Source organism: Somniosus microcephalus, chromosome 17, assembly GCF_052327205.1.
Source record: "Somniosus microcephalus isolate GS21.2 chromosome 17, FLI_Smic_1.0, whole genome shotgun sequence".
Lineage (NCBI taxonomy): Eukaryota > Metazoa > Chordata > Chondrichthyes > Squaliformes > Somniosidae > Somniosus > Somniosus microcephalus.
This window is the reverse complement of record NC_141003.1, coordinates 61,639,272-61,663,174: the sequence shown is the minus strand read 5'-3', so window position 1 is coordinate 61,663,174 and position 23,903 is coordinate 61,639,272. Positions and strand designations below refer to the sequence as shown.

Below are 23,903 nucleotides of genomic sequence, written 5' to 3'. Positions count from 1 at the left end.
AGGTGTGAAATGGGGCCCAGGATGCGCAGGTATGCCCCTCACCCACCATTGGCAGAGTCAGAGCGGGTGTGTGTTTGAGTACATGATCAGTGGTGTACATTTAAGGAGTTATTTTACAACTTCCAAAAAATATATATTCCACTGAGAAGAAAAGGGTGTAAAAGAAAAGACAGCCATCCGTGGCTAAGTAAAGAAATTAAGGATAGTATTCGACTAAAAACAAGGGCATATAAGGTAGCCAAATCTTAGAGGATAGAGGATTGGGAAAACTTTAAAAGACAGCAAAAAATAACAAAAAGATTGATTAAGGGAAGATAGATTATGAAAGTAAATTAGCAAAAAATATAAAAACAGATAGTAAGAGTTTTTATAGTTATATAAAAAGAAAAAGGGTGGCTAAAGTAAATGTTGGTCCCTTAGAGGATGAGACCGGGAAATTAATGGTGGGAAATATGGAGATAGCAAAAACACTGAATGAATATTTTGTATCAGTCTTTACAGTAGAAAACACTAAGAATATCCCAACACTGGACAAACAGGGGGCTAAAAGGGGGGAGGAGCTAAACACGATCAAAATCACTAAGGAAGTGGTACTCGGTAAAATAATGGGACTCAAGGCGGATAAATCACCTGGACCTGATGGCTTACATCCTAGGGTCTTGAGGGAAGTGGCGGTAGGGATTGTGGATGCATTGGTAATAATTTTCCAAAACTCCCTGGACTCAGCAAAGGTCCCGGCAGACTGGAAAACTGCTAATGTAACGCCCTTATTTAAAAAGGGCAGTAGACAGAAGGCTGGAAACTATAGACCGGTTAGCCTAACATCTGTGGTAGGAAAAATATTGGAGTCCATTATTAAGGAGACAGTAACAGGACATTTGGATAATCATAATTTAATAGGATAAAGTCAGCATGGTTTTATGAAGGGGAAGTCATGTTTGACAAATTTGCTGGAGTTCTTTGAGGAAGTAACATATAGGGTGGATAAAGGGGAACCAGTGGACGTAGTGTATTTAGACTTCCAAAAGGCATTTGACAAGGTGCCACACAAAAGATTATTGCTTAAGATAAAAAATCACAGGATTGGGGGTAATATTCTGGCATGGATAGAGGATTGGCTATCTAACAGAAGGCAGAGAGTTGGGATAAATGGTTCATTCTCAGACTGGCAATCAGTAACTAGTGGTGTTCCGCAGGGGTCAGTGCTGGGTCCCCAACTCTTTACAATCTATATTAGCGATTTGGAGGAGGGGACCGAGTGTAACATATCAAAGTTTGCAGATGATACTAAGATGGGAGGGAAAGTAGTGAGTGAGGAGGACATAAAAAACCTGCAAGGGGACGTAGACAGGCTAAGTAAGTGGGCAGAGATTTGGCAGATGGAATACAATACTGGAAAGTGTGAGGTTATGCACTTTGGCAGGAAAAATCGTAGAGCAAGTTATTATCTTAATGGCAAGAAACTGGAAAGTACTGAAGTACAAAGGGATCTGGGGGTCCTGGTGCACGAAACTCAAAAGGTTAGTATGCAGGTGCAGCAAGTGATTAAGAAGGCCAATGGAATGTTGGCTTTCATTGCTAGGGGGATAGAATATAAAAATAGGGAGGTATTGCTTCAGTTGTACAAGGTATTGGTGAGACCGCACCTGGAATACTGCGTACAGTTTTGGTGTCCATACTTAAGGACATACTTGCTCTCGAGTCAGTACAAAGAAGGTTCACTCGGTTAATCCCGGGGATGAGGGGATGGACATATGAGGAGAGGTTGAGTAGATTGGGACTCTACTCATTGGAGTTCAGGAGAATGAGAGGCGATCTTATTGAGACATATAAGATTGTGAAGGGGTTGGATCGGGTGAATGCGGGGAGGATGTTCCCGATGATGGGTGAAACTAGAACTTGGGGGCATAGTCTTAGAATAAGGGGCTGCTCTTTCAAGACTGAGATGAGGAGGAACTACTTCACGCAGAGGGTGGTAGGTCCATGGAATATGCTGCCCCAAAAAGCTGTAGAAGCTACATCATTACATAAATTTAAAATAGAAATAGAGAGTTTCCTAGAAGTAAAGGGAATTAAGGGTTATGGGGAGCAGGCAGGAATTTGGACATGAGTCTAGGTTCGGATCGGTCATGGCCCTGTGGGTAGCGGAGCGGACCCAGGGGCCGTGTAGCCTGATCCTGCTCCTATTTCGTGTGTCTAATTCTGTTAGATTCAGGAGATGGTTCTGTGATAATGGATTGGCGGTTAGGATCTAAGGATAAGGGGTAAGCCATTTAGGACAGAGATGAGGAAGAATCTCTTCACCCAGAGAGTGGTGAATCTGTGGAATTCTCTACCACAGAAGGCGGTTGAGGCCAAGTCTTTAAATATATTCAAGAAGGAGTTAGATATATTTCTTAAGGCTAAAGGGATCGAGGGATATGGGGAGAAGGCAGGGACAGGGTACTGAATTTGGATGATCAGCCATGATCTCATTGAATGGCGGAGCAGGCTCGTGGGGCTGAATGGCCTACTCCTGCTCCTATCTTCTATGTGTGGCCAGGGCTGGCCCGAATTAAAGATTAATCTCCCGGCCACGGTTGCGAGCAAACCCAGGAAAGAAATCATCAGGCATTGATAAAAAAGAGTTCATTCCATTTCCTTCAGTTATAAACATATTGGAGATGGGGAAACAGCAGTTTGACACCATAAAAGACTGCATCATAGTCTGTCATGGAGGATTTAAGATCCTTAATGGTATCGAGCCTGGAGAACAACATCAAGGAGTTGAGAAGGACTGGAATGCTTGGAATGGACTGCAGATACTCAGTAATATTAAGAAGGAGCTGAAGAGAATTGAGTGATGCGAGTGGTGAGGGTTGTGTTCAGTTCCAGGGCTGGCGAGATGGAGGAGGTGGTGTTTCTCATTCCTAAACCTTCCTGCGTTCCCAGTCCCACTTACTGGAAATAGAAAGATGGAGCCCAATGGTGTCACAGTTACCTCCATGTGGACAAACACACAATATGTGAGAGACGAAGAATTGATGACCAAGTTAGCAGGTATATTTTATTATTCTGCAGTTTCTTGCCAGACATAGGTTAATGTACCATACACACGGGCTTATCATTTTCATACAAACAGTTCTCTAGAAACAGACTGCTTAACACAACTCCAAACACTGCTACCCACATTCCCAAGGGCACACCCACGTGTCACTAGCATGTGTCACATGCTGTCACCATCACGGTCTAGCTTGTTTCCATGAGCACAGCAGTCCAACAACCAATCGTCTTCCTCCGAACTGTGTCAGTGCAGATCAAGAGGTCAGTATCAGGGCAGAATCATGGTGACGAGTGGGGGGGGGGGGGGCGGGGGGGGGGCAGAAAACAGGATTTTCTGTGAAGGGGGAGGGGAGGACAGTAGGGAGTATGGACAGAACAGAAGGGAGGATGGAATGGAGGGGAGGAGAGGGGAAGGATGGAGCGTTGATTAAAATATCAACCCGCGTTGATGGATTGTTTTATTGGGGGACCCCCCTGACTAACGCCCGGGTCCTGAGGCAAATCCCTTAGCTTCGCGCAGTGCTGCACCATGGGTGCAGGGTGGAGACAGCTCCTGGTGATCCCCAGTACTGCAGCAGCACACTGGCACATCGGACTGGGGAGCAGACTTTGAAAGAAAATCCTGAACAAGTTCTGCTGGCTGTGTAAGTCTCGCATCACAGGAGCTGAAAGTTAATGTACAGGTGAAGCTCTGCCCACGCGGAGCTGCAATTGGCCAGCCGAGGGCTGGAGCACCAGGGGGAGGGGGTGCGGAGACAGACACTGTGCCGATACCGACTCCTTCAACACCCTCCAAAAAACATACAAAAATATTTCAACAGTTTTGAGATACTAGGGAAACTCTTACAAAAAGGAATTGCTAATCATTAAGGCAAATTCAGGCAGTTTTCAAATCCATTTGGTTTGCCCAGCAACCCCCTTGCTGGGGGGGCAGGGCTGTACTTTGGTTTTTAAATAAATTTTTGTTTGGTTTTTGTAAATCTTTGACAGTTCGGATCCTCTCTGAGAAGCGACGTGAAGGTTCCGCTGGTCGATCAACCGCTCAGGGGACGGTGGCATGGAAAGGGCTGCCGGGCACGCTCTCATCTCCCCACTTCACGATCAGTATGTAGTCGCCTTTCTCCTTCACCGTATACGTGACATTATAAACACGGTTCCCCACGTGTTTCACATACACCTCCTCACAGGGAGTCTTCGGACCGTGCACTCCCACCATCAACATGTTGGTTCCTGGAACAAATGAGATTAAAGGTTACTACTGGGTCACAGCGTGGGGTCATAAGGTCACCACGCGGGGCTGGCGTCTCACTGCGCGAGTTAACATGGTCATCATCTCACCACACAGGTGAACCCTCTCCCCCACACCGTGGGGTTTAAGGCCTAGTGCGCAGTACGACCCTCCTCCCCTCTGACACCCACCCCCACCCCGTCCCCGGACACCCACCTGCTTTGCTGCAGTCCACTGTGAAGTTGTTCTTCTGCCCAATGAAAGCCTTGGCCAGACCGGGCCCTCGCGATACCACCTTGCTGGCATCGGATGCAAACTTGGGCATGGCGCCGTACCCGGCAACTGTGGCCGACTTAGTGACCGTTTCAACCAGGACAGTGGACGTCTCGTGTAAACTGTGACCTCCAGACAGGCGGACACCTGGAATAGGAAACACGTACAGCCTGTGAGTTACAGTCCGGCACCCAGCTCCCCCAGTGTTGGCCCCGGGCCCCAGCACAGGCCCCAGTTCTGGGCCCCCCGCTACCCCTCCCAGCACGGGACCATGCCCTGGGCCCCCAGCTCCACCCACCCCCCCCCGCCAGCACACATTCCAGTCCGCAGCTCAGACCCCAGCCCTAAGCCCCCAGCTTCCCTACCCACAAGCACCCCCCCCACCCCGCCCTCCACAGGCCCCTGGTCCTGGGCCACCAGATTTTCTTCAAACTGATGCCTGTGCTCGGTGTAGCAGTGTCAGGCTCAGGGCCTGGAGGCATGTGTGCTGGCCTTTAACCCAGAGGCAATCTGTGGAACTGTACCCCAGTGAGAGTCAGTGTCTGTGGAATTGTACCCCAGTGAGTCTGTCTGTGGGACCCATACCCCAGTCTTACTCACCTGTTACCTTGGCCTTGAACGGACTCCCAACGATATGCTGAGGTCCACCGTATTTGATGGAAATCAGGTAGTTACCAGGGGCCATTGGGGTGTAGGTGACCTTATAACCCTCAGCACAGTCCTGGCAATCCATCTTCACTTTGGACGGGCCATCGATGGTGACAGAAAGAGCGCCAGCCCCCGCATCACATGTATTGACAATAAACTCAGAGGGGACCCCTGCACAGAGAAAGCACAAAGGGCATCACCATGGAAACACACTGCCCGTCTGCAGCAACACAACCGTACCCCAGCAATCATAGCTCAGGATAGCGGAACCCCGCGATCAAACACCTGAGCCCCCCAATTAAACCCTCCAAACCCCTCAATTAGATTCCAGCCTGCAACTCACTCCCGGGTATCCATTATTCTATATATAAACCCTCCGAACCCCTCGATTAGATCCCAGCCTGTAACTCACTCCTGGGTATTTGTATTTCCATATATAACGCTCCCCACCCCCTCCCCCCAATTAGATTCCAGCTTGTAACTCACTCCCGGGTATCTGTTATTCTATATATAAACCCCCCAGAACTCCTCGATTACATTCCAGCCTGTAACTCACTCCCAGATATCCGTTGTTTTATATCTTGCTGTTGATATTATCTAAATAGATTATGTCAGGTATACTGTGAGGAATTGTACCTGTGACTCCTCCCTCCAGTCCTGGGCCATAGGCAGAGACCAGGCCAGGGTCCCCAGTCTGTCCTGGCTCTCCCACTCGGATCCTGAAGGGGCTGCCTGGGATGTGACAGGAATTGAACTTGACGTCTATCGAGTGGACGCCGTTTTCACGTGGAATGAAGCGGATTGCGAACTTATCTGTGAACAGAACAATATTTTGAGCATTCTGGCAGTTTCCCAAGGATGTGCCGCGCGGAGCCCGGCCGTCGCGCTCTAAAACCACGTGATGAGAAGCAGCGTGGAATGTTCCAGACTCTACGACCAGCAGCCATCACCCCACATCTGCCCTCGTGCTGCAGTTATTTTGATTTGCTCCCTCTCAGTTATCGAGGCTTTTGGGCTGCTCTCAGCCTCCAGGACTGCTGCTCTCTATCAGTACCCCACCCACCCAAGGTGGCTCTCCCTATCCCGCGTGATGTGCTTCTCCCCCGAATTTTGCCACCAGGATAGGAGGGAGGGGGAGGAGCATGAAACTACCCCTTACTATCCAGACAGTGTCTCCATTCTCCAAGTTAGCACCGGGGTAAAGTGCATGTTCCTGACTGCTCCTTTCAGTGAGAGGCAGGACCAGAATCAGAATTCTAGTCAGGGTAATAACAGAGCACAAAACAGGAAACAGAAAGCACAAACATGTCTGAAAACAGCAACAACTGTGGAAACTCATCAGAAAGGAAAATCCTTCACATACAAAGAAGTCTGTCCACCTCCCAACTATAAACGAGGCCGAGTGAAGGGGCTGAAGGTTAGGGGAGATGGTGGGAAGGTGCCTTCTCACGCCCCATATCCTTTATTATCCCACCCAGTCTAATCCCATTCTCCTGCTCACTCCCCATACCGCTTAATATCCCACCCAGTCTAATCCCACTCTCCTGCTCACTCCCCATACCACTTAATATCCCACCTAGGCTAATCCCACTCCTCATAATATCCCACCTAGTCTAATCCCACTCCCCATACCCTTTAATAACCCACCATCCAATCCCACTCTTTCTTCACTCCCTGCACCCTTTAATAACCCACACTCCTACTTCCCCATGTGTTCCACTGAAGCATTAAGCTGCCCTTTCTCTCAGTATGAAGCGGCTGTGTATTGCCAGCATTGTCAGGCTCTCTGTAAATGTTTATGCTGCAACTGATCGTCCATCGGACTTTTGACAGGATCCTCCCAACACCAGCAGGTGGCACTGTGGGTGCAGGGACCAGAAATACCCCCTCGGGACAGAGAGAGACACACAGACAGAGAGAGAGACAGACAGACACAGACAGGCAGAGCGACACACAGACAGAGAGACACAGAGATTGTGTAGAAATCACTGCAACAACCAGAGCAAACACGAAAAAGCAAACTTCAGAAAGACAGAAGGAGACATCCCTGAAGGGGTTAAGCGACCTTGTGCTGTCCTTCTAGAATTTTCAGAGAGTTATTGGAGGTTGCTGGGGCCTGGATCTCGTGTTACAGCTTAAGCTCCAGGCAGCTGCTGTGTGAGAGGCCACGGCACATGGTGTGGGAATGAGCTCTTCTGGGTAAGATCAATAACTCCCCACGGCTACATACTCCACATCAGTCTAGACCAGCTCCCACCTCCGCATCCCCCTCACAGTGCTTGCTCTGCTCCGAAGCCCCCCCCCCCCGCCCATGTGTGAGGCTGGGGTTCAGTCAAATCTCCTCTAATCCCCTCGTTCCCTCTGGACGTCCCGCTTGAGAATTCCACGCTCATTTAAGCATCAATGTCCCATTGGAACCTCACCCAGAGTCAGAAAATCATGGCCTTTCACCACTGCTAATCTGGGTTAACTGTATGTGGCTGGGTACAGGGCGGAGAGGGGGTTTGGATTACAATGGGGCGAGAGAGAGAGGGGGGGGGGGAAAAGAAAGAGAGGGAGCGAGCGAGCGTCACAGAGACCGCGAGACAGAGGGTAGAGTGAGGAAGGGGTGGGCGCGAGAGAGAGAGAGAGAGAGAGAGAGAGAGAGAGAGAGAGAGAGAGAGAGAGAGAGAGACAGCTCGACACTCCCCACCCCCCGGTCACTCACCGCTGTCCAGCTCCGACATGTAACATTCCTCCACGGCCCCAGATGGGGTCCGAACCTTCGCATCGATCACCCCTCTCGCTCCATTCAACTGAACTGCAAATGAGGCCTGTTGGTTGACTTTTAACCCAGACTCCTGGACACAGATTAACAGACAACAAAATCTGAGAAAACTCTCCACATTCACTGCCTGATGTCAGCATTACGAGTTAGATACAGAGTAAAATTCCCTCTACACTGTCCCATCAAACACACCCAGGGCAGGTATAGCACGGGGTAGATAGAGTAAAGCTCTATTACCATTTCTTTCTTTTTTTCCCCCCCACACACCAGTCATTCCATGCCCTCATGGAGCACAGCGAGGCTCTCGGGCAGTGTCTCGGGCATATTATGGGTTGTTTTGTGCGGAGCAAAATCTGCTGTCGTTGATTTTTCTGCAGAACCTGTGGCCAGTGTGTAGCCAGGGCAGAATGAGCTGTGTGGCCGGGTCTCAGACCAGTTGTAGTCGGGGACACCACCACCTCCCTCTGCAATTCCTCAGCCTCGAACTGTTCTGCTGCCAGCTCCCAATTCCAGAAACCCCTCTCCGCACTGCTCAGTCCCTCTCTGGCTGGCTCCGGTGTCCACCTCCACCAGTGGCTCCTCATCCCTCTGCACCCCCCAGCTATCGGCCTCCCAGGAGCACAACCTTGCACCTTGGTCCTCACCTGGAGACTAGTAACGGTTAGTCTGCGGGCAGCATCCGAGGGCGAGGCGATTGGAACAACAAATGGCGAGTCCGGGACATGCTCATCGTTGAACTTAATGGATACCTCATAGTCACCTGGAAAACAAAGAGGAGCCCAGCTCAAGTCAGGAAGCTACTGGAGAGAGAGAGAGAGAGAGAGAGAGAGACAGAGAGAGACAGAGAGAGGGAGACACAGAGATTTCTGGACTTTCCCCACTCCCTCCCCTACCCCACAGTATCCCAAAATCTCTGCTCTCCCCCCACCTCTCATCTCATCCTTTAGGCTTGGGTACTCTACGATTTCTCCACATACACTGCCAGAATGGCTGAGGATCAGGGAACTGCAACAACCACTATGGGTGGGATCCCAGTGCACAATGGCAGCTATATGTGAAACCAGGCACATCAAAGAGCTTCTTGTATTCAGTGAGAACACATCCACTTCATACGCAATGACAGCACAGTGTGATCCCAGGCCAGGTACAGCACGGGTTAGATACGGAGTAAAGCTCCCTCTACACTGTCCCATCAAACACTCCCAGGGCAGGTACAGCACGGGTTAGATACAGAGTAAAGCTCACTGTACAGTACAAGGTCACCCTCCCAACCTCTGATTCTGTGTCCGATTTACTGACCAGGTTCCTGTACGATGTAGGAAACGCCACACGAGCCATCCTTACGATCCTCAAACGAGATCTCCGCTTTGCTTGGGCCTTCCACGGCAATGGAGAGACCGCCGGCTCCAGCCTCACGGGTCCAGATACTGAACTCCGCTAAAGAGAGAGCGAGAGCGTTAGAGCAATACCTGCTGCAGGAAGGATAGACATGTACTAGACTGCCTAGCCACCCCCACCCTTCACTGCCCAGCAATCAAAACCCGGCCCGGAGACTGGCCCCCCCCCTCCTCCGGCCCGGAGACTGGCCCCCCCCTCCTCCGGCCCGGAGACTGGCCCCCCCCTCCTCCGGCCCGGAGACTGGCCCCCCCCCCCTCCTCCGGCCCGGAGACTGGCCCCGCCCCTCCTCCGGCCCGGAGACTGGCCCCCCCCCTCCTCCGGCCCGGAGACTGGCCCCCCCCCTCCTCCGGCCCGGAGACTGGCCCCCCCCCCTCCTCCGACCCGGAGACTGGCCCCCCCCCCTCCTCCGGCCCGGAGACTGGCCCCCCCCCCCCTCCTCCGGCCCGGAGACTGGCCCCCCCCCCTCCTCCGGCCCGGAGACTGGCCCCCCCCCTCCTCCGGCCCGGAGACTGGCGCCCCCCCCCTCCTCCGGCCCGGAGACTGGCCCCCCCTCCTCCGGCCCGGAGACTGGCCCCCCCCTCCTCCGGCCCGGAGACTGGCCCCCCCCTCCTCCGGCCCGGAGACTGGCCCCTGGCCCACTGAGTTGCACTAACCGAAACAGACAAGTAACTGTCGGAAACTCACCCGCCACTGCGGCGACACCGCGCTCCAAACCAGGCCCCCCGGCACGGACCTTGTGAGACCCTCCCTCGCCCAGCGGTCCCACCGTGAACTGGAAGGGGCTGCCAGGGACGTGTTGGCCTCGGTACTTGACGTTGACTGTGTGCGAGCCCATCTCCAGCGGTATGAAGCGCACGCTGTACGTGCTGTCATCTCCCTCAATAATCTCCGCTTCATCCATCTTCCCAGACGGGCTGGTGACCTGTGCCGTCATCTCCTGGGCCCCAACCTCCACTGCCAAACAATAACAGTAACATGGTTACAAATACTTAATCACGTGACAAAACCACCCCTTTAAATACTGGATCACCCCTCCCCTTTAAATACCGGGCCACCCCCTCCATGAAGCCCATGGAGTTGAAGGCAAATTATTGACCGGGTTAGGAAATTGGCTGAGCGGCAGTAGACAGAGAGTGGGGATAATGGGCAGGTACTCTAATTGGCAGGATGTGACTAGTGGTGTCCCGCAAGGATCAGTGTTGGGGCCTCAACTATTCACTGTATTTATTAACGACTTAGATGATGGGATAGAGTGCCACATATCCAAGTTTGCTGATGACACAAAGATAGGTGGCATTGTAAGCAGTGTAGATGGAAGCTAAAATTACAAAGATAATAGATTAAATGAATGGGCAAAACTGTGGCTAATGGATTTCAATGTAGGCAAGTGTGAGGACATCCACTTTGCACCTAAAAAGGATAGAACAGGGTAATTTCTAAATGGTGAAAAGCTAAAAACAGTGGATGTCCAAAGGGACTTAGGGGTCCATCTACATACATCATTAAAATGTCATGGAGGGGTACAGAAAATAATCAAAAAAGTTAATGCAATGCTGGCCTTTATATCTAGATAATTAGAATACAGGGGGGTAAAAGTTATGCTGCAGCTATACAAAACCCTGGTTAGACCACACCTGGAGTACTGTGTGCAGTCCTGGGCACCACACCGCCAGAAGGATAGATTGGCCTTGGAGGGAGTGCAAGAGTTAAATTACGAGGAATGATTACACAAACTAGGGTTGTATTCTCTGGAATTTAGAAGATTAAGGGGTGATTTGATCGAAGTTTTCAAGATATTAAGGGGAACTGATCGGGTAGATCGAGAGAAACTATTTCCCCTGGTTGGGGAGTCTAGGACTAGGGGACAAACCCTAAAAATTAGAGCCTGGCCTTTCAGGAGCGAAGTCAGGAAACATGTATACATGCAAAGGATGGTAGAAGTTTGGAACTCTCTTCTGCAAACTGCAATTGATGCGCAATTTAAAATCGGAGATTGATAATACCTTTGGCTAACAAAAACCTAAGGGCTATGGGGCAAAGGAGGTAGGTCACAGATCACCCAAGATCTCATTGAATAGCAGAACAGGCTCAAGGGGCTCAATGGCCTACTCCGATGTTGCTATGTTTCCCTTTAAATACAGACTCATCCCCCTCCCCTTTAAATACTCTGCCACCCATCCCCTTTAAATACCGGACCACCCCTGTTGGTCAGACACACACCCTCGGCCCGTGGGATGTTGGTGAAGGAGCCCAAGCTGTCACGGCCCAGGAACTCCCCGAACACGTTGTGGAAAGGATCCCCTCCGACCTGTGTGGACTCTTCCACTCGGACCTCTCTCTTGGTCTCCCCAGCCCTGGTTTTACTGATCTCTGTCCGTTCGGTGCGTGTGTAGGTGTGGCTACTGCGCGTAAAGGTCCGAGTCAAACGCTCCTGTGCAGACACCATCTGGAACCAGTTTCCTGAGGAAGGGAAGGAAGGAAGGGAGAGAAAAGGAAGGAAAGGAAGGAAGGAAGAGAAAAGGCAGGAAGGGAAAGGAAGGGAAGGAAAAGGAAGGGAAGGGAGGGAGGGAAAAGGAAGGAAGGGAAAAGGAAGGGAGGGAAAAAGAGTACAGAGACAATGAGTGAAAACAGCTTTCAAAGCCTCCTTGCAAAAACAGGGCCATCCCATCCAACACGTCCAACCCAGTGATCTATATATTAACCCAGCAGAAAAACACATCATCGCAGCTCCCAGCCTGAAGCCTTCTTTCAGTCATTGACCTTATTCTCAATGCTCCATAATTCACCGCTAGCTGCAGGTGTAATACTGGACACTGGTCAGTGATGTGACCCAGGACCTCCCCACACGTAGAGTACTGATCAGACCCCTCCAATTCAACTCACTCAATATAGGAAGGCTGCTATGACGTCCCAATCACAGGCCGTGGACCACTCTGAGCAGCTGGAAGAATTATATGCATTTATAAGGGGAAGCTAGATAAGCACATGAGGGCGAAAGGAATAGAAGGATATGCTGATAGGATGAGATGAAGAGGGGTGGGAGGAAGCTCGTGTGGAGCATAAACGCCGGCATGGACCTGTTGGGCCAAATGGCCTGTTGCTGTGCCATACACTCGATTCAAGAATTCAGCCTCAGTGTCACCAAAGCAGGGCGATTTCCACAAATCCCAACAGCCAGGAAAACTGAATTTTGAAAGTCCTTCTCACTGCAGCATTCCATGGACTCCCAGTCCCAGCTGCACCCATTTTCTAACCCAAGAAGTTCTATAATCGAGAACCCTACGAATAAACATGAGCTGCGAGACGCCATGCACTAGCCAGGGACAGCGAGACACCCAATACAGCTGCCTCCCAAAACCGATCCTTAGAAATAGTCTTCAAAATCAGCCATGAGCCTAACTGAACTGTGGAGCTGCCTCCAGTCACTCAGACCTGAACCTCGAAGAGGATTCGCCATCTCGCCCACAGCCATGAACATCTGCAAGGATCCTTGAAGAACAGCATCCAGGCAACAAGTGGCAAACACAGGAGAGAATTGGCTAGGAAGTGATCTGAACAGGGGTAGCTGAGGTTTATCCCGTCCCAGAATAAACCCCTCCAGGGTTTGTACGTACCTGGAATCTTCAGGTTGAGGTCACAGGTGCTGCCCACAGTTGCTATGGAGGGAGCCTGGCGTCTCCTGGTGATACTCTCCTTAATTCTTCCTTCGCCAGTCACCTTCACCGTAAAAGGACTTCCTGCAACACAACAACAGGGTCATAGTCACACAGTCATACACCAGGTCAGAGCGACTCGCCGGGTCACAGTGACTCACCATGTGGAACTCCTTCCACAATCTACATGCTGTTAAAAGAGAAACTAGTGTTTCCTAATCACTGCTCCATAATTTCTGTCACACCTCCTTTTTTCAACATTGGTGGTGCCCTGAACCGTGACCTTCGGATCTGTTCCTGGTGCCCTTTACTGCGACCCTTGGCCCTGTCCCTACTGTCCTGCATCATAACCCTCGGGCCTATCCCATGGCTTCTCTGCAGTGCGTTGGTTCCTGGCTTGGTTATTATGTGAAGTAGGCGCTGTTTCCGACCCCCTTACCTGACACATGATGGTCAGCGAATTTAATGTTGATGATGTAGTTGCCTGGTTCAGTTGGGCAGTAGGTTACTTTGCAAGTTCCATCCTCCAGATCCTCACAATTAATGTCTACTTTGCTGGGACCCTCAATGGACAGACCGAGTCCTCCATAACCTGGGAGAAAGGGACACGAAACAAGCTCAGTCAGTACACAACGGGTCAAAGGAAACCCCTCGCTGCCCCAATAGACACAACCCCCCACTAGTTTTGGCAAATTTACAATCCTTTTCCCACTCGATTATTTAACTTGAACACAGACTGCCTCATATTTACACAGAGCGATCCCATTACCCAAACAGCACCAAGACTGGTGATTGATCGAAAACTGGAACCACATCCCATCATCTGAGCAAACCTCACTGCTTAAGACCATTCACGGGACAATTTGCCTGCACTGGATGCAGCCCTGGATTGGAAGCAGGGGTCTGAAGCACCGACCCTCCTTCTGCCTCGAGTCCACATGGGACTGGGAACTGTCAACTCATCCTTTAATCTACACTTACTGCCCAGTTTCGAGTGGCTAAATCAGTCCCCATTACAGGTGAACCCAGGAGTACAATCGCACAGCCGACGCGCAGACTGGTGTACGTCTCTATCGATGGTCAGTCTCTGGTCCTTGGGTCTGTATCGACGCTGTCCTATGAAATAACTTTACAAAGCAACAAGGCCCTTACCTGCACCTCTCGTGTCTACGATGAACTCTGACACTTCGAACGTTCGACCCTCCGCCAGGCCCTTCCCAGAAACCTTCACTTTGGTGGCGTCGCCAATCTCCGAGGCCCCCACCATGATCTTGAAGGGGCTGTTTGTGACGTGCCGGTTGTTTTTCTTCACACTCACCACATGCTCTCCCACCTCCTTCGGGGTGAATGAAATACCTGTTGAAAAGGGGAAAAATTAGGGCTGAATCATTCTGCCAAGGCCGATTGCTCTCATTACTTCACATGTTGGCAGCACCTTATCAAACAAAACCCTCCCTTTGGCAAGTTACTAGCCAATACCCAGTCTCTAATCGACGTGCCCACCTGTCGGTCAGTCTCTAATCAGCGTGCCCACCCGTCGGTCAGTCTCTAACCAGCGTGCCCACCTGTCGGTCAGTCTCTAACCAGCGTGCCCACCTGTCGGTCAGTCTCTAACCAGCGTGCCCACCTGATGGGTCTGGGCCTTACCAATATGTCTGTTGGGCAGTCTCTTCAGCAAGCAGGGCTCCTCGTTACCCGATGGAGCTTTGATGCTGGCGTTGAGTAGATTGAGGTCGGTCTCTGTAATCTTCAGCGAGACTTCAGTTGATGTGCCGACGTTGAGTTGCGATGTTCTCATCGAGTCATCACCTGCATGGAATAGTTTCATCAACAGGATACAATTCTCAAGGACACTCTGAATTCCCGACACATGATCCCAATTCCATTATTTGCAATTAGTCCTCCTCCCATCACCTGCAGTAGTTACCCTGACTGGCCACTGGTCTGGCAGGGTACTTGACCATGGAGATATCATAGCCCATCCCAATACCGTTCACCCAACATCTACACATCCAGTAATGGATAGTCATCCCTTCCCTATCCCAGGGCAGCAGCTGATTGGAACATCTCTACAGTACCTGGGCTGAGATAGAAACATAGAAGATAGGAGTATTTATATATATATATATATATTCGGCCCCTCGAGCCTGTTCCGCCATTTAATGAGATCATGGCTGATCATCCAAATTCAGTACCCTGTCCCCGCTTTCTCCCCATACCCCTTGATCCCTTTAGCCTCAAGAAATATATCTAACTCCTTCTTGAATATATTTAATGAATTGGCCTCAACTGCCTTACAGTATGTGGTAGAGAATTCCACAGGTTCACCACTCTCTGGGTGAAGAAATTCCTCCTCATCTCAGTCCTAAATGGCTTACCCCTTATCCTTAGACTGTGACCCCTGATTCTGGACTCCCCCGCCATCGGGAACATCCTTCCTGCATCTAGTCTGTCTAGTCCTGTTAGAATTTTAAAGTTTCAATGAGATCCCCTCTCATTCTTCTAAACTCTAGCAAACAGAAGCCTAATCGACCCAATCTCTCTTCATACAACATGCCTGCCATTCCAGGTATCAGTCTGGTGAATCTTCGCTGCACTCCCTCCATGGCAAAAAATCCTTCCTCAGAGAAGGCGACCAAAACTGCACACAATACTCAAGGTGTGGTCTCACCAAGGCCCTGTACAACTGCAGCAAGACATCTTTGCTCCTGTACTTGAATCCTCTCGCTATGAAGGCCAACATACCATTTGCCTTCTTAACCGCCTGCTCCACCTGCATGCTTACTTTCAGCGATTGGTGCACAAGGACACCCAGGTCTCATTGCACTTCCCCCTTCTCCCAATCTATTGCTGTTCAGATAATAATCTGTCTTCCTGTTTTTGCCACCACAGTGGATAACCTCGCATTTATCCACATTATACTGCATCTGCCCAATCACCCAACCTGCCCAAATCATACTGGAGTTTCTCTGCATCTTCCTCACAGCACACACGCCCACCCAGCTTTGTGTCGTCTGCAAACTTGGAGATATTACATCTAGTTCCCTCGTCTAGATCATTTATATATATAGTGAATAGCTGGGGTCCTAGCACTGATCCCTGCGGTACCCCACTAGTCACTGCCTGCCACTCGGAAAAAGACCCGTTTATTCCAACTCTTTGCTTCCCGTCTGCCAACCAGTTCTCTATCCAAGTCAGTACCTTGCCCCCAATCCCATGTGCTTTAACTTTGCACGCCAATCTCTTATGCGGGACCTTATCGAAAACCTTCTGAAAGTCCAAATACACCACATCCACTGGTTCTCCCTTATCTATTCTACCAGTTACATCCTCAAAAAATTCCAGTAGATTAGTTAAGCACGATTTACCTTTTGTAAATTCATGTTGACTTTGTCCGATCCTGTCACCGTTTTCCAAGTGCTCTGCTATTACATCTTTTATAATGGACTCCAGCATTTTCCCTACTACCACGATCAGCAAACTCAGCTCAGAGACTGGATGAAACGGATCACACCGGGCTCTGCTTTCACCCATCACCCTCTCACTGCCCGCCAGATACGCAAAGCCACCAGAAACCTTTCAAAAATGCCCAGAGCTTCCTCCTGCTGTCGAGCAGGCAAGACCATATCATCGTTATCGATCGGGGGAGATTGTTTTCTCCCCCCACCTCCCCACTCTTTCTGGATCTGGGTGATTGGCTGTGTGTTCTGACTAGGGCCTGAACTCAGAATGGACTGAAACAAATGCATCAGACTTTGACACAGGTGACCAGCCCAGAGTTAAAGTTGCCCACTATCTGCTGGAGCCTTGTCAACTCCTGACAGGAGTCAGTCTTGAGAGAATGGAGGTTCCTCAATCATCGCCTGAAACCAGCAGCGAGGATTTAAGGAAGGTGGAAACAGGCAATGAATGACGAGTGCGACATTACCAGTGATCTTGGCGGTGAACGGACTCCCCGCAATGTGCTTATCATCAAATCGAACGATGATGTTGTAATCTCCAGGGGCAGTGGGCAGGTAGGACACTGTGCAGGTACCATCCTTATTGTCCTTACACGTGATCTCAGCTTTAGAGGGACCTTCCACAGCAAGAGAGAGGCCACCTACATAGATGGAGAGAGAGAGAGAGAGAGAGAGAGAGAGAGAGAGAGAGAGAGAGAGACAATTATTACAGCAAATTGCTAAAAACACAGGAGACTGGGAAGGAGAGAAACCCATTCTACCCTCCATCATCCCAATTGTCCCTCTTCCATGCCATTCTCCTTCTCCCCTTTATCTCCGCCTCCAGTCTCTTACCCCCGCCCCTTTCTCCAGTCTCTTTACCCTAGATCCCCAAGCTCTTTACGCCCTACTCCTAGTCTTTTACCCCTGCCCTCCAGTTTCTTCCCATCTTTTTCATCCTCCCCCCCCCCCCCCGTCTCTTCACCCCCACCCTCCCCTCAGTCTCTCTTCCCCCCCGCCCCCCCCGGGGTGTCTCTCCACCCACCCCCCAGGTCGGTCTCTCCCTCCCCCCCCCACCCACCCCCCCAGGTCGGTCTCTCCTCTCCACCCCCCCGTTCTCTCTCTCCCCCCCTCCCCCCCGTCTCTCCCTCTTCCCCCCCCCCCCCCCGTCTCTCCCTCTTCCCCCCCCCCCCCCCCCACCCCCGTCTCTCACTTCTCCCCCACCCCCCCGTCTCTCCCCTCTCCCCGCATCCTTGCACTGCCAGCATCATCTGTTGCAGCCCCCAGGGCTTCACCGATCGGTCACATACCTTCCCCAGCATCCTTGGTGACTATGGTGAATGTTGCAGGTTTGTTCACCATCCCGTGGCTCAGACCAGGTCCAAATGCAGTCACATGACCACTGTCAATGGCATCCACGTAGAACTGCAGCGGGCTGCCTATAGCAGAGGAATAGCAGAGTGTTAGAGTCAGTACGGGGTCACCCATTACCCCAGGGTGTTAGGGTCAGTACAGGGTCACCCATTCCCCCAGGGTGTTAGGGTCAGGGTGAGGGGGCAGTGCCATCATTCACCCTTCTCTATCATCCGGGTCAGAATCGGCTGCTGGTAACCAGACCGAGACACACCAAGTCTTCAGGAGCAAATGACAGCTTCAGGCTGAGGTAGTGTGTGGCTATCACTTCACATGGTCACACAATCCCAACATGTCAGGAGGACAAGGGGAGCGTTGACAGAGCTCAGTGCCACAGGTAACCCCAGGAGAAAGATCCGCACCTGTTGAGGTTTGGAGACATGAAATGACCCACCGGCAATAGTGGGCCTCACACTGTTGATTGTGTGGTGACAGAGATCAGGCGCGCAGTCCAGATCAGGTGTCAGATTCTGGACTGGGGCAGGCAGTCTGAATCAGGCAGGCAGGTTCCGACCACACACCTGGGATGTGGTTCCCATCATACTTGATGTCCATCTCGTGCAGCCCCTTCTCGAGGGGAGCGTATTTCACCGTGACGGTTCCATCCTTGTTGTCGGTAATATGCGGGCGGCCAGTTTTACCAGATGGCATCCGGACTTCACCTGGGACAAGAGGAATGTTCTAGAATGAGACCCGAGGGAGACAGGCAGCTTTCAGTTTTCAAGTAACTTTTTTTTAAAAAAAGGTGGAACTTGGTCAAACACTAACCTTTCACCTTTGGGACCTGGAGTCAAATCCAGCCCCAGACAGAGGGGGTGAATGGCTCCCATCTCGGATAGCGCACTGGGTCAGATACTGACCTTTCACCTTTGGGACACCTGCATCAGGTGTCAGCTTTGGCTCAGTGGGTAGCACTGAGTCAGCAGATTGTGGGTTTAAGTCCCACTCCAGAGACTATAATCCAGGCCGACACTCCAGTGCAGTACTGAGGGAGCGCTGCGCTGTCGGAGGGGCAGTACTGAGGGAGCGCTGCGCTGTCGGAGGGGCAGTACTGAGGGAGCGCTGCGCTGTCGGAGGGGCAGTACTGAGGGAGCGCTGCGCTGTCGGAGGGGCAGTACTGAGGGAGAGCAGCACTGTCGGAGGGGCCATTTTTCAGATGAGATGTTAAACTGAGGCCCCGTCTGCCCTCTCAGATGGACGTAAAAAATGAAAGCAGAGCAGGAGAGTTCTCCTGGTGAGGTCATGAAAGGCGCTATATAAATGGGAGTGTGTTCTTCCTTTCAAATCCAACCCAGGCAGCAGGTATGAAGGTCCCCTCTCTCTGATGGGTGACAGGGTGGGACGGTAGGTCAGCCCTCTCTGCTCTCTGGGAATTCAGCACTTTTATTCCCAAAGCAGCACCAATACACCGGCACAGAACATCGTACCACGTGTCACAGTACTGACATACTGCGCCACAGAGCACCATAATGTGTGTCGCAGCTCCGACACATTGCCACCCTGAACACACACTCGGTTTGAGGAAGCTTTCCAATCTCACCTGTGATTTCTCCCTTCTGGACGGTGAAGGGAATGACCAAGTTGAACGGCCGGAGACCGTGATCCAGGACATCAACTGGGACAACAGACTTCTCGGTGGCCTATGGGGATAAAGGCAAGTGAACAAAATTCAACAAATCGGGGCTTAAAGACCAGAGAGAGCAAACAGGAAGGTCTGCGATAGGCTATTAACAGGAAGTGACATCACAAAGTTTATGGGATGTTGCGGTCTGGGTTTAGTCCTGGACCAGTTCAGGAGAAAGTGAAGATCTGTAACAGGAAAGATCATCTCATTCTTTCCTCTTCACCACAGATGGAGTGAGCTGCAGAACATGGCTAGAAAGGCAACACGGACAATACCAGGAGCAGAGAGACAAAGAACGCAAACCGCACTGGGATCGGATCACATTCCTGCCATCGGAGAGCCAGCATTCTGGGATCAGGTCACATTCCAGTCATCGGAAAGCCACAGTGTTCTAGGATTTGGTGACCATACAGCAGAGAAATTGGACAACACCAGCCAGATCCCTCTGTTCCGAGATATTGGATTGAGTGTAACTTCTGGACATTTTACCCGTTGACCTCACCTGCTCCTTGATCAGCAGAGAGAAGCATTCCGGAGGTGGCTGGAGTCACTCATGCCTTTCACCCATAGCCATGATCATGTGATTGGGATCTGATCTCCAGAACATGCACCTCTCCCCACCTAGAACCTAAGGCAGGGAGGACAGGCGCTGTGGGAGGGACCGGGTTAGACTGGATTCGGAAAGGGCATCTATCAGCAAATGGTCAGATGTAATCCGAAACCCCTCACCTCTGCTGATCTAAGGCTGGGATTGGAATTAGATGGCTCAGGTAGTGGCTGGCTGTCCCCGTGTAGCGAGTGTGCTCCTCGTGAGGAATGTAAACAAATCCCAGCAATTACAACCCACCAGTAACCACAATCGTCCGAATGAGTAACAAACAGCAAATTCAACAAATTCAGCTCCCTGGGTAAATTTGTACATTATTTTCCCCGGGGTAATTTGAAAGCCAATGAAAACCCGAGAGTTTTGTGGCAGATTGAGAGAGGCAGGAGCTGATCGAGGGGCCCAGGTCCTCTCATGATGCTAAATGCCCCTCTGGGCCGGAGGTGAAAGGGGAGTATCAAGCTCCCTCTTTCACTATAACAATGGTATATTTGCTGATTATTAACGGTGATCATTTCTGACAGAAGTGTTCCCGTCATATCCAGCCTGACCAGCTGGCAAGCTTCACCCAGGCAGTTCTCCGGCCTGTCACTGAGCTCGGGCCGGCCTCTGTGGGCTCGGGTCAGTCATTGTGGGCAGCAAACAGGTAGAAATTTACCAGGAGCTTTACTTGAACTAATGAGCTTTGTAATGAGAGGGAAGAGAACCAGTGATAGAGGAAGACCCAATAACAGCAGCACTGCAAGATAGAAGAGATAGGATTCTACTTCACTCAGTGGTTAGGGGGCTAGAAGATAAAAGAACGAGAGAGAGAGAGGCGAGAGAGAGAGGCGAGAGAGAGAGGCGAGAGAGAGAGAGAGAGGCGAGAGAGAGAGAGAGAGAGAGAGGCGAGAGAGAGAGAGAGAGGCGAGAGAGAGAGAGAGAGGCGAGAGAGAGAGAGAGAGGCGAGAGAGAGAGAGAGGCGAGAGAGAGAGGGAGAGGCGAGAGAGAGAGGGAGAGGCGAGAGAGAGAGAGGCGAGAGAGGGAGAAAGAGAGGGAGAAAGAGAGGAAAAAGAAAACAAAGACAGGGAGAGAGGGAGGAAGGAAAGTCCTGCTTGAAGTGAGTAGTTGGTGGTTGAATCTTATACCCAGTGTGTTGGATAGCCAGCACGAGAAGGCACGTAGGGCTGGTGTAGCTGCAGGGTATCGCAGGGCTCCTCAATGATGGGGATGGCATCACAGGCCTGTGATGGGAGGCAAGCTACAGGTTAAACACAAGATACGTCCAACGCACAACCTCCTAAAACCTGCATCAGCAAAATCAATCCAACAAAGATGAGGCTGAAAACGTGGCAGCAGTGCGATGAACTACAGGAGGGGCGACTCCGAGTGTGCAATCATGGCTCAGTCATTCAGTGCATCCCTCTGCACTCCTTACTTCCATCTCAATGTTCAGGCGACACGGCCAGTCTCTTACAGAGGACCCTCCGCAGCTGAACTCTTAGAATGTCCCAAAGGCATCGAGACCTGGGCTTGGGCCAGAGAGAACGAGTTACTCTACCATGGACGGCCTCTTCTCTGGTCAGATTTTTTTGCATCCTTGGTGCCACAAATTCCCATTCACAGTTTTACAATGTACAATCCATACACGAGACCCAGCAGGCTGATGCTGTGGCCTCACAGTCTGATTGAACTCAAGGGATTTGGGTGTTCAAGAGGCACAGATCACTAAAAGCTAGTGAACAGTTACAAAAAGTTACCAAAAACACAAATGGAATGTTGGCCTTTATCGCAAGAGGACTGGAATACAAAGGGGTTGAAGTTAAACTTCAGTTGTACCGAGCCTTGGTCAGACCCAAAATGGAGCACTGTGTTCCGTTCTGGGCACCACACCTCAGGGTGGATATTTTGGCTTTGGAGAGGGTGCAGCACAGAGTCACCAGAATGATACCAGGGCTAAAAGTGTTAACTTATGAGGACAGGTTACATAGACAAGGCTTGTATTCCCTTGAGTATTTCCCCACCACCCCCCCCCCCCCCCCCGCCAACTCCATCCCTCCCCTCTCCTCAAACATATCAAATTGTCTCGGACCTCATGCTCCCTTCCATGTCTTTCCCTGGTATCTTACTAGAGAACTCTATTCCCCTTATGGGTGTCGTGACTTTTCACTTCCAACGTCCTCATTTTATACCCATGAGCCCTGGGATTTGAACCCTTCACCACAGGGAACAGTTTCCTTGGATCAGAATATGATAATGATATGACAGACATGATGATGTGATTAATTATAGAATCATGGAATGATACAGCACAGAAGGAGTCATTTGACCCATTATGCCAGTGCCGGCTCTTTGAAACGAGCCATCAACTAGTCCCACTCCCCTGCTCTTTCCCCATATACAACACTTTGTTTCCCCTTCCAAGTATTTATCCAATTCCCTTTGGAAAGTTACTATTGAATCGGTTTCCACCATCCTTTCAGGCAGTGCATTCCAGATCACTACAACTCGCTGTGTAAAAACATTTCTCCTCATCGCACCTTTGGCAATTTTTGCCAATTACCTTAAATGTGTGTTCTTAGTTACTGACCCTCCTGTCACTGGAAACAGTTTCTTGTTATTTACTCTATCAACACCCTGCACGATTGTGAACACCTCCATCAAACCTCCACTTAATCTTCTCTGCTCTAAAGGAGAACAATCCCAGCTTCTCCACATAACGAAAGTGTCTCATCCTTGGTACCATTCTAATAAATCTCCTTCCGCACCCTCTCCAAGGCCTCGACATCCTTCCAGAATTGGACACAGTACTCCAGCTGGGGCCTAATCAGTGTTTTAAAGGTTTAGCATAACTTCCTTGCTTTTACACTCTCTGCCTCTAATAATAAAGCCAAGGATCCTGTATGTTTTTTTTTTATTTTTTTTAAAAACAGCCTTCTCAACTAAACAATTCTGTTCCTGCACCCCCTTTAAAATTGTACCATGGATAATTATCATCACGTTTATCATAGTATGGCATTACCATGATTATACCATACTAAAATGATATGCTAATAGTATGCACTATGATGATGCTGATTGGCATCCTTGTTGGCATCACTTACCACCACGTGGAACGGGCTATTGGGTATGAGTTCTCCGCCGAAGCGGATGGTGATGACGTATTTGCCGGGTTCTGGTGCCGTGTAGTAAATGTCGAATGTTCCATCTTGATTCTCAACCACATCAACGTCCAGTTCGGCTCCATCAGGGGTTGAGACCTTGCAGGTGACCTTCCCTTTGCCAGCAGCCTTAGCGTCCACGGTGATGACAGTCTCCTGGCCGATCTGGATGGTTGGACCGAGTCCCGTCCCTGGAAACGGATCGGACGTTACTGTTAATGGGCGGTATGGTTCAGCCCAAGCACCACACTTGACGGAGGGTTATTGGCGTGTCACTCCGTGTGGGGTGGTGCTCCGTCACCGGTTAGGACCCGCAGGGTGTCAGCAACGAGCTGTAAAAAAGCCCGTAGATTGGGGTGGGATAGACAGCAGTACCAGGAGCTGCTCCATCTCCCAATACACAATACGTACAATAAAACCAGAAAATGCTCATCGAAGGGCGGTGGGACTCGGCCAGCAGAGAGGTCGAAGGGCAGTGGGGCCCGGCCAGCAGAGAGGTCGAAGGGCAGTGGGGACCGGTCAGCAGAGAGGCCAAAGGGCGGTGGGGACTGGTCAGCAGAGAGGCCAAAGGGCAGTGGGGCCCGGCCAGCAGAGGGGCCAAAGGGCAGTGGGGCCCGGCCAGCAGAGACGCCGAAGGGCAGCGGGGCCTGGCCAGCAGAGGTCGAAAGACAAC

The 23,903-nt window shown here is 50.8% G+C and overlaps 1 protein-coding gene across 8 annotated transcripts in view; it reads right to left on the bottom strand.

The window, feature by feature from the left end:
* Positions 1-3,020: 3,020 nt before the first annotated feature.
* The window catches only part of flncb (filamin C, gamma b (actin binding protein 280)), a 64,135-nt gene continuing 43,252 nt past the window's right edge, over positions 3,021-23,903 (bottom strand). For 2 of the 8 annotated variants that reach the window (XM_086010518.1, XM_086010520.1), the window contains 19 exons: positions 23,174-23,421; positions 21,218-21,313; positions 19,403-19,502; positions 18,384-18,524; positions 17,760-17,888; positions 16,938-17,111; positions 14,657-14,818; positions 14,162-14,365; positions 13,449-13,601; positions 12,971-13,093; positions 11,577-11,816; positions 10,041-10,310; positions 9,258-9,395; positions 8,603-8,718; positions 7,899-8,031; positions 5,828-6,004; positions 5,144-5,362; positions 4,487-4,690; positions 3,021-4,272 (listed from right to left, as the gene is read on the bottom strand). In XM_086010518.1, the coding sequence (XP_085866644.1) occupies positions 4,085-4,272; positions 4,487-4,690; positions 5,144-5,362; positions 5,828-6,004; positions 7,899-8,031; positions 8,603-8,718; positions 9,258-9,395; positions 10,041-10,310; positions 11,577-11,816; positions 12,971-13,093; positions 13,449-13,601; positions 14,162-14,365; positions 14,657-14,818; positions 16,938-17,111; positions 17,760-17,888; positions 18,384-18,524; positions 19,403-19,502; positions 21,218-21,313; positions 23,174-23,421 (3,215 nt within the window). In that variant the 3' untranslated portion in view covers positions 3,021-4,084. The remainder of the gene's footprint in view (positions 4,273-4,486; positions 4,691-5,143; positions 5,363-5,827; positions 6,005-7,898; positions 8,032-8,602; positions 8,719-9,257; positions 9,396-10,040; positions 10,311-11,576; positions 11,817-12,970; positions 13,094-13,448; positions 13,602-14,161; positions 14,366-14,656; positions 14,819-16,937; positions 17,112-17,759; positions 17,889-18,383; positions 18,525-19,402; positions 19,503-21,217; positions 21,314-23,173; positions 23,422-23,903) is intronic. The other 6 variants (XM_086010522.1, XM_086010525.1, XM_086010519.1 and 3 more) reach the window with 3 other exon arrangements.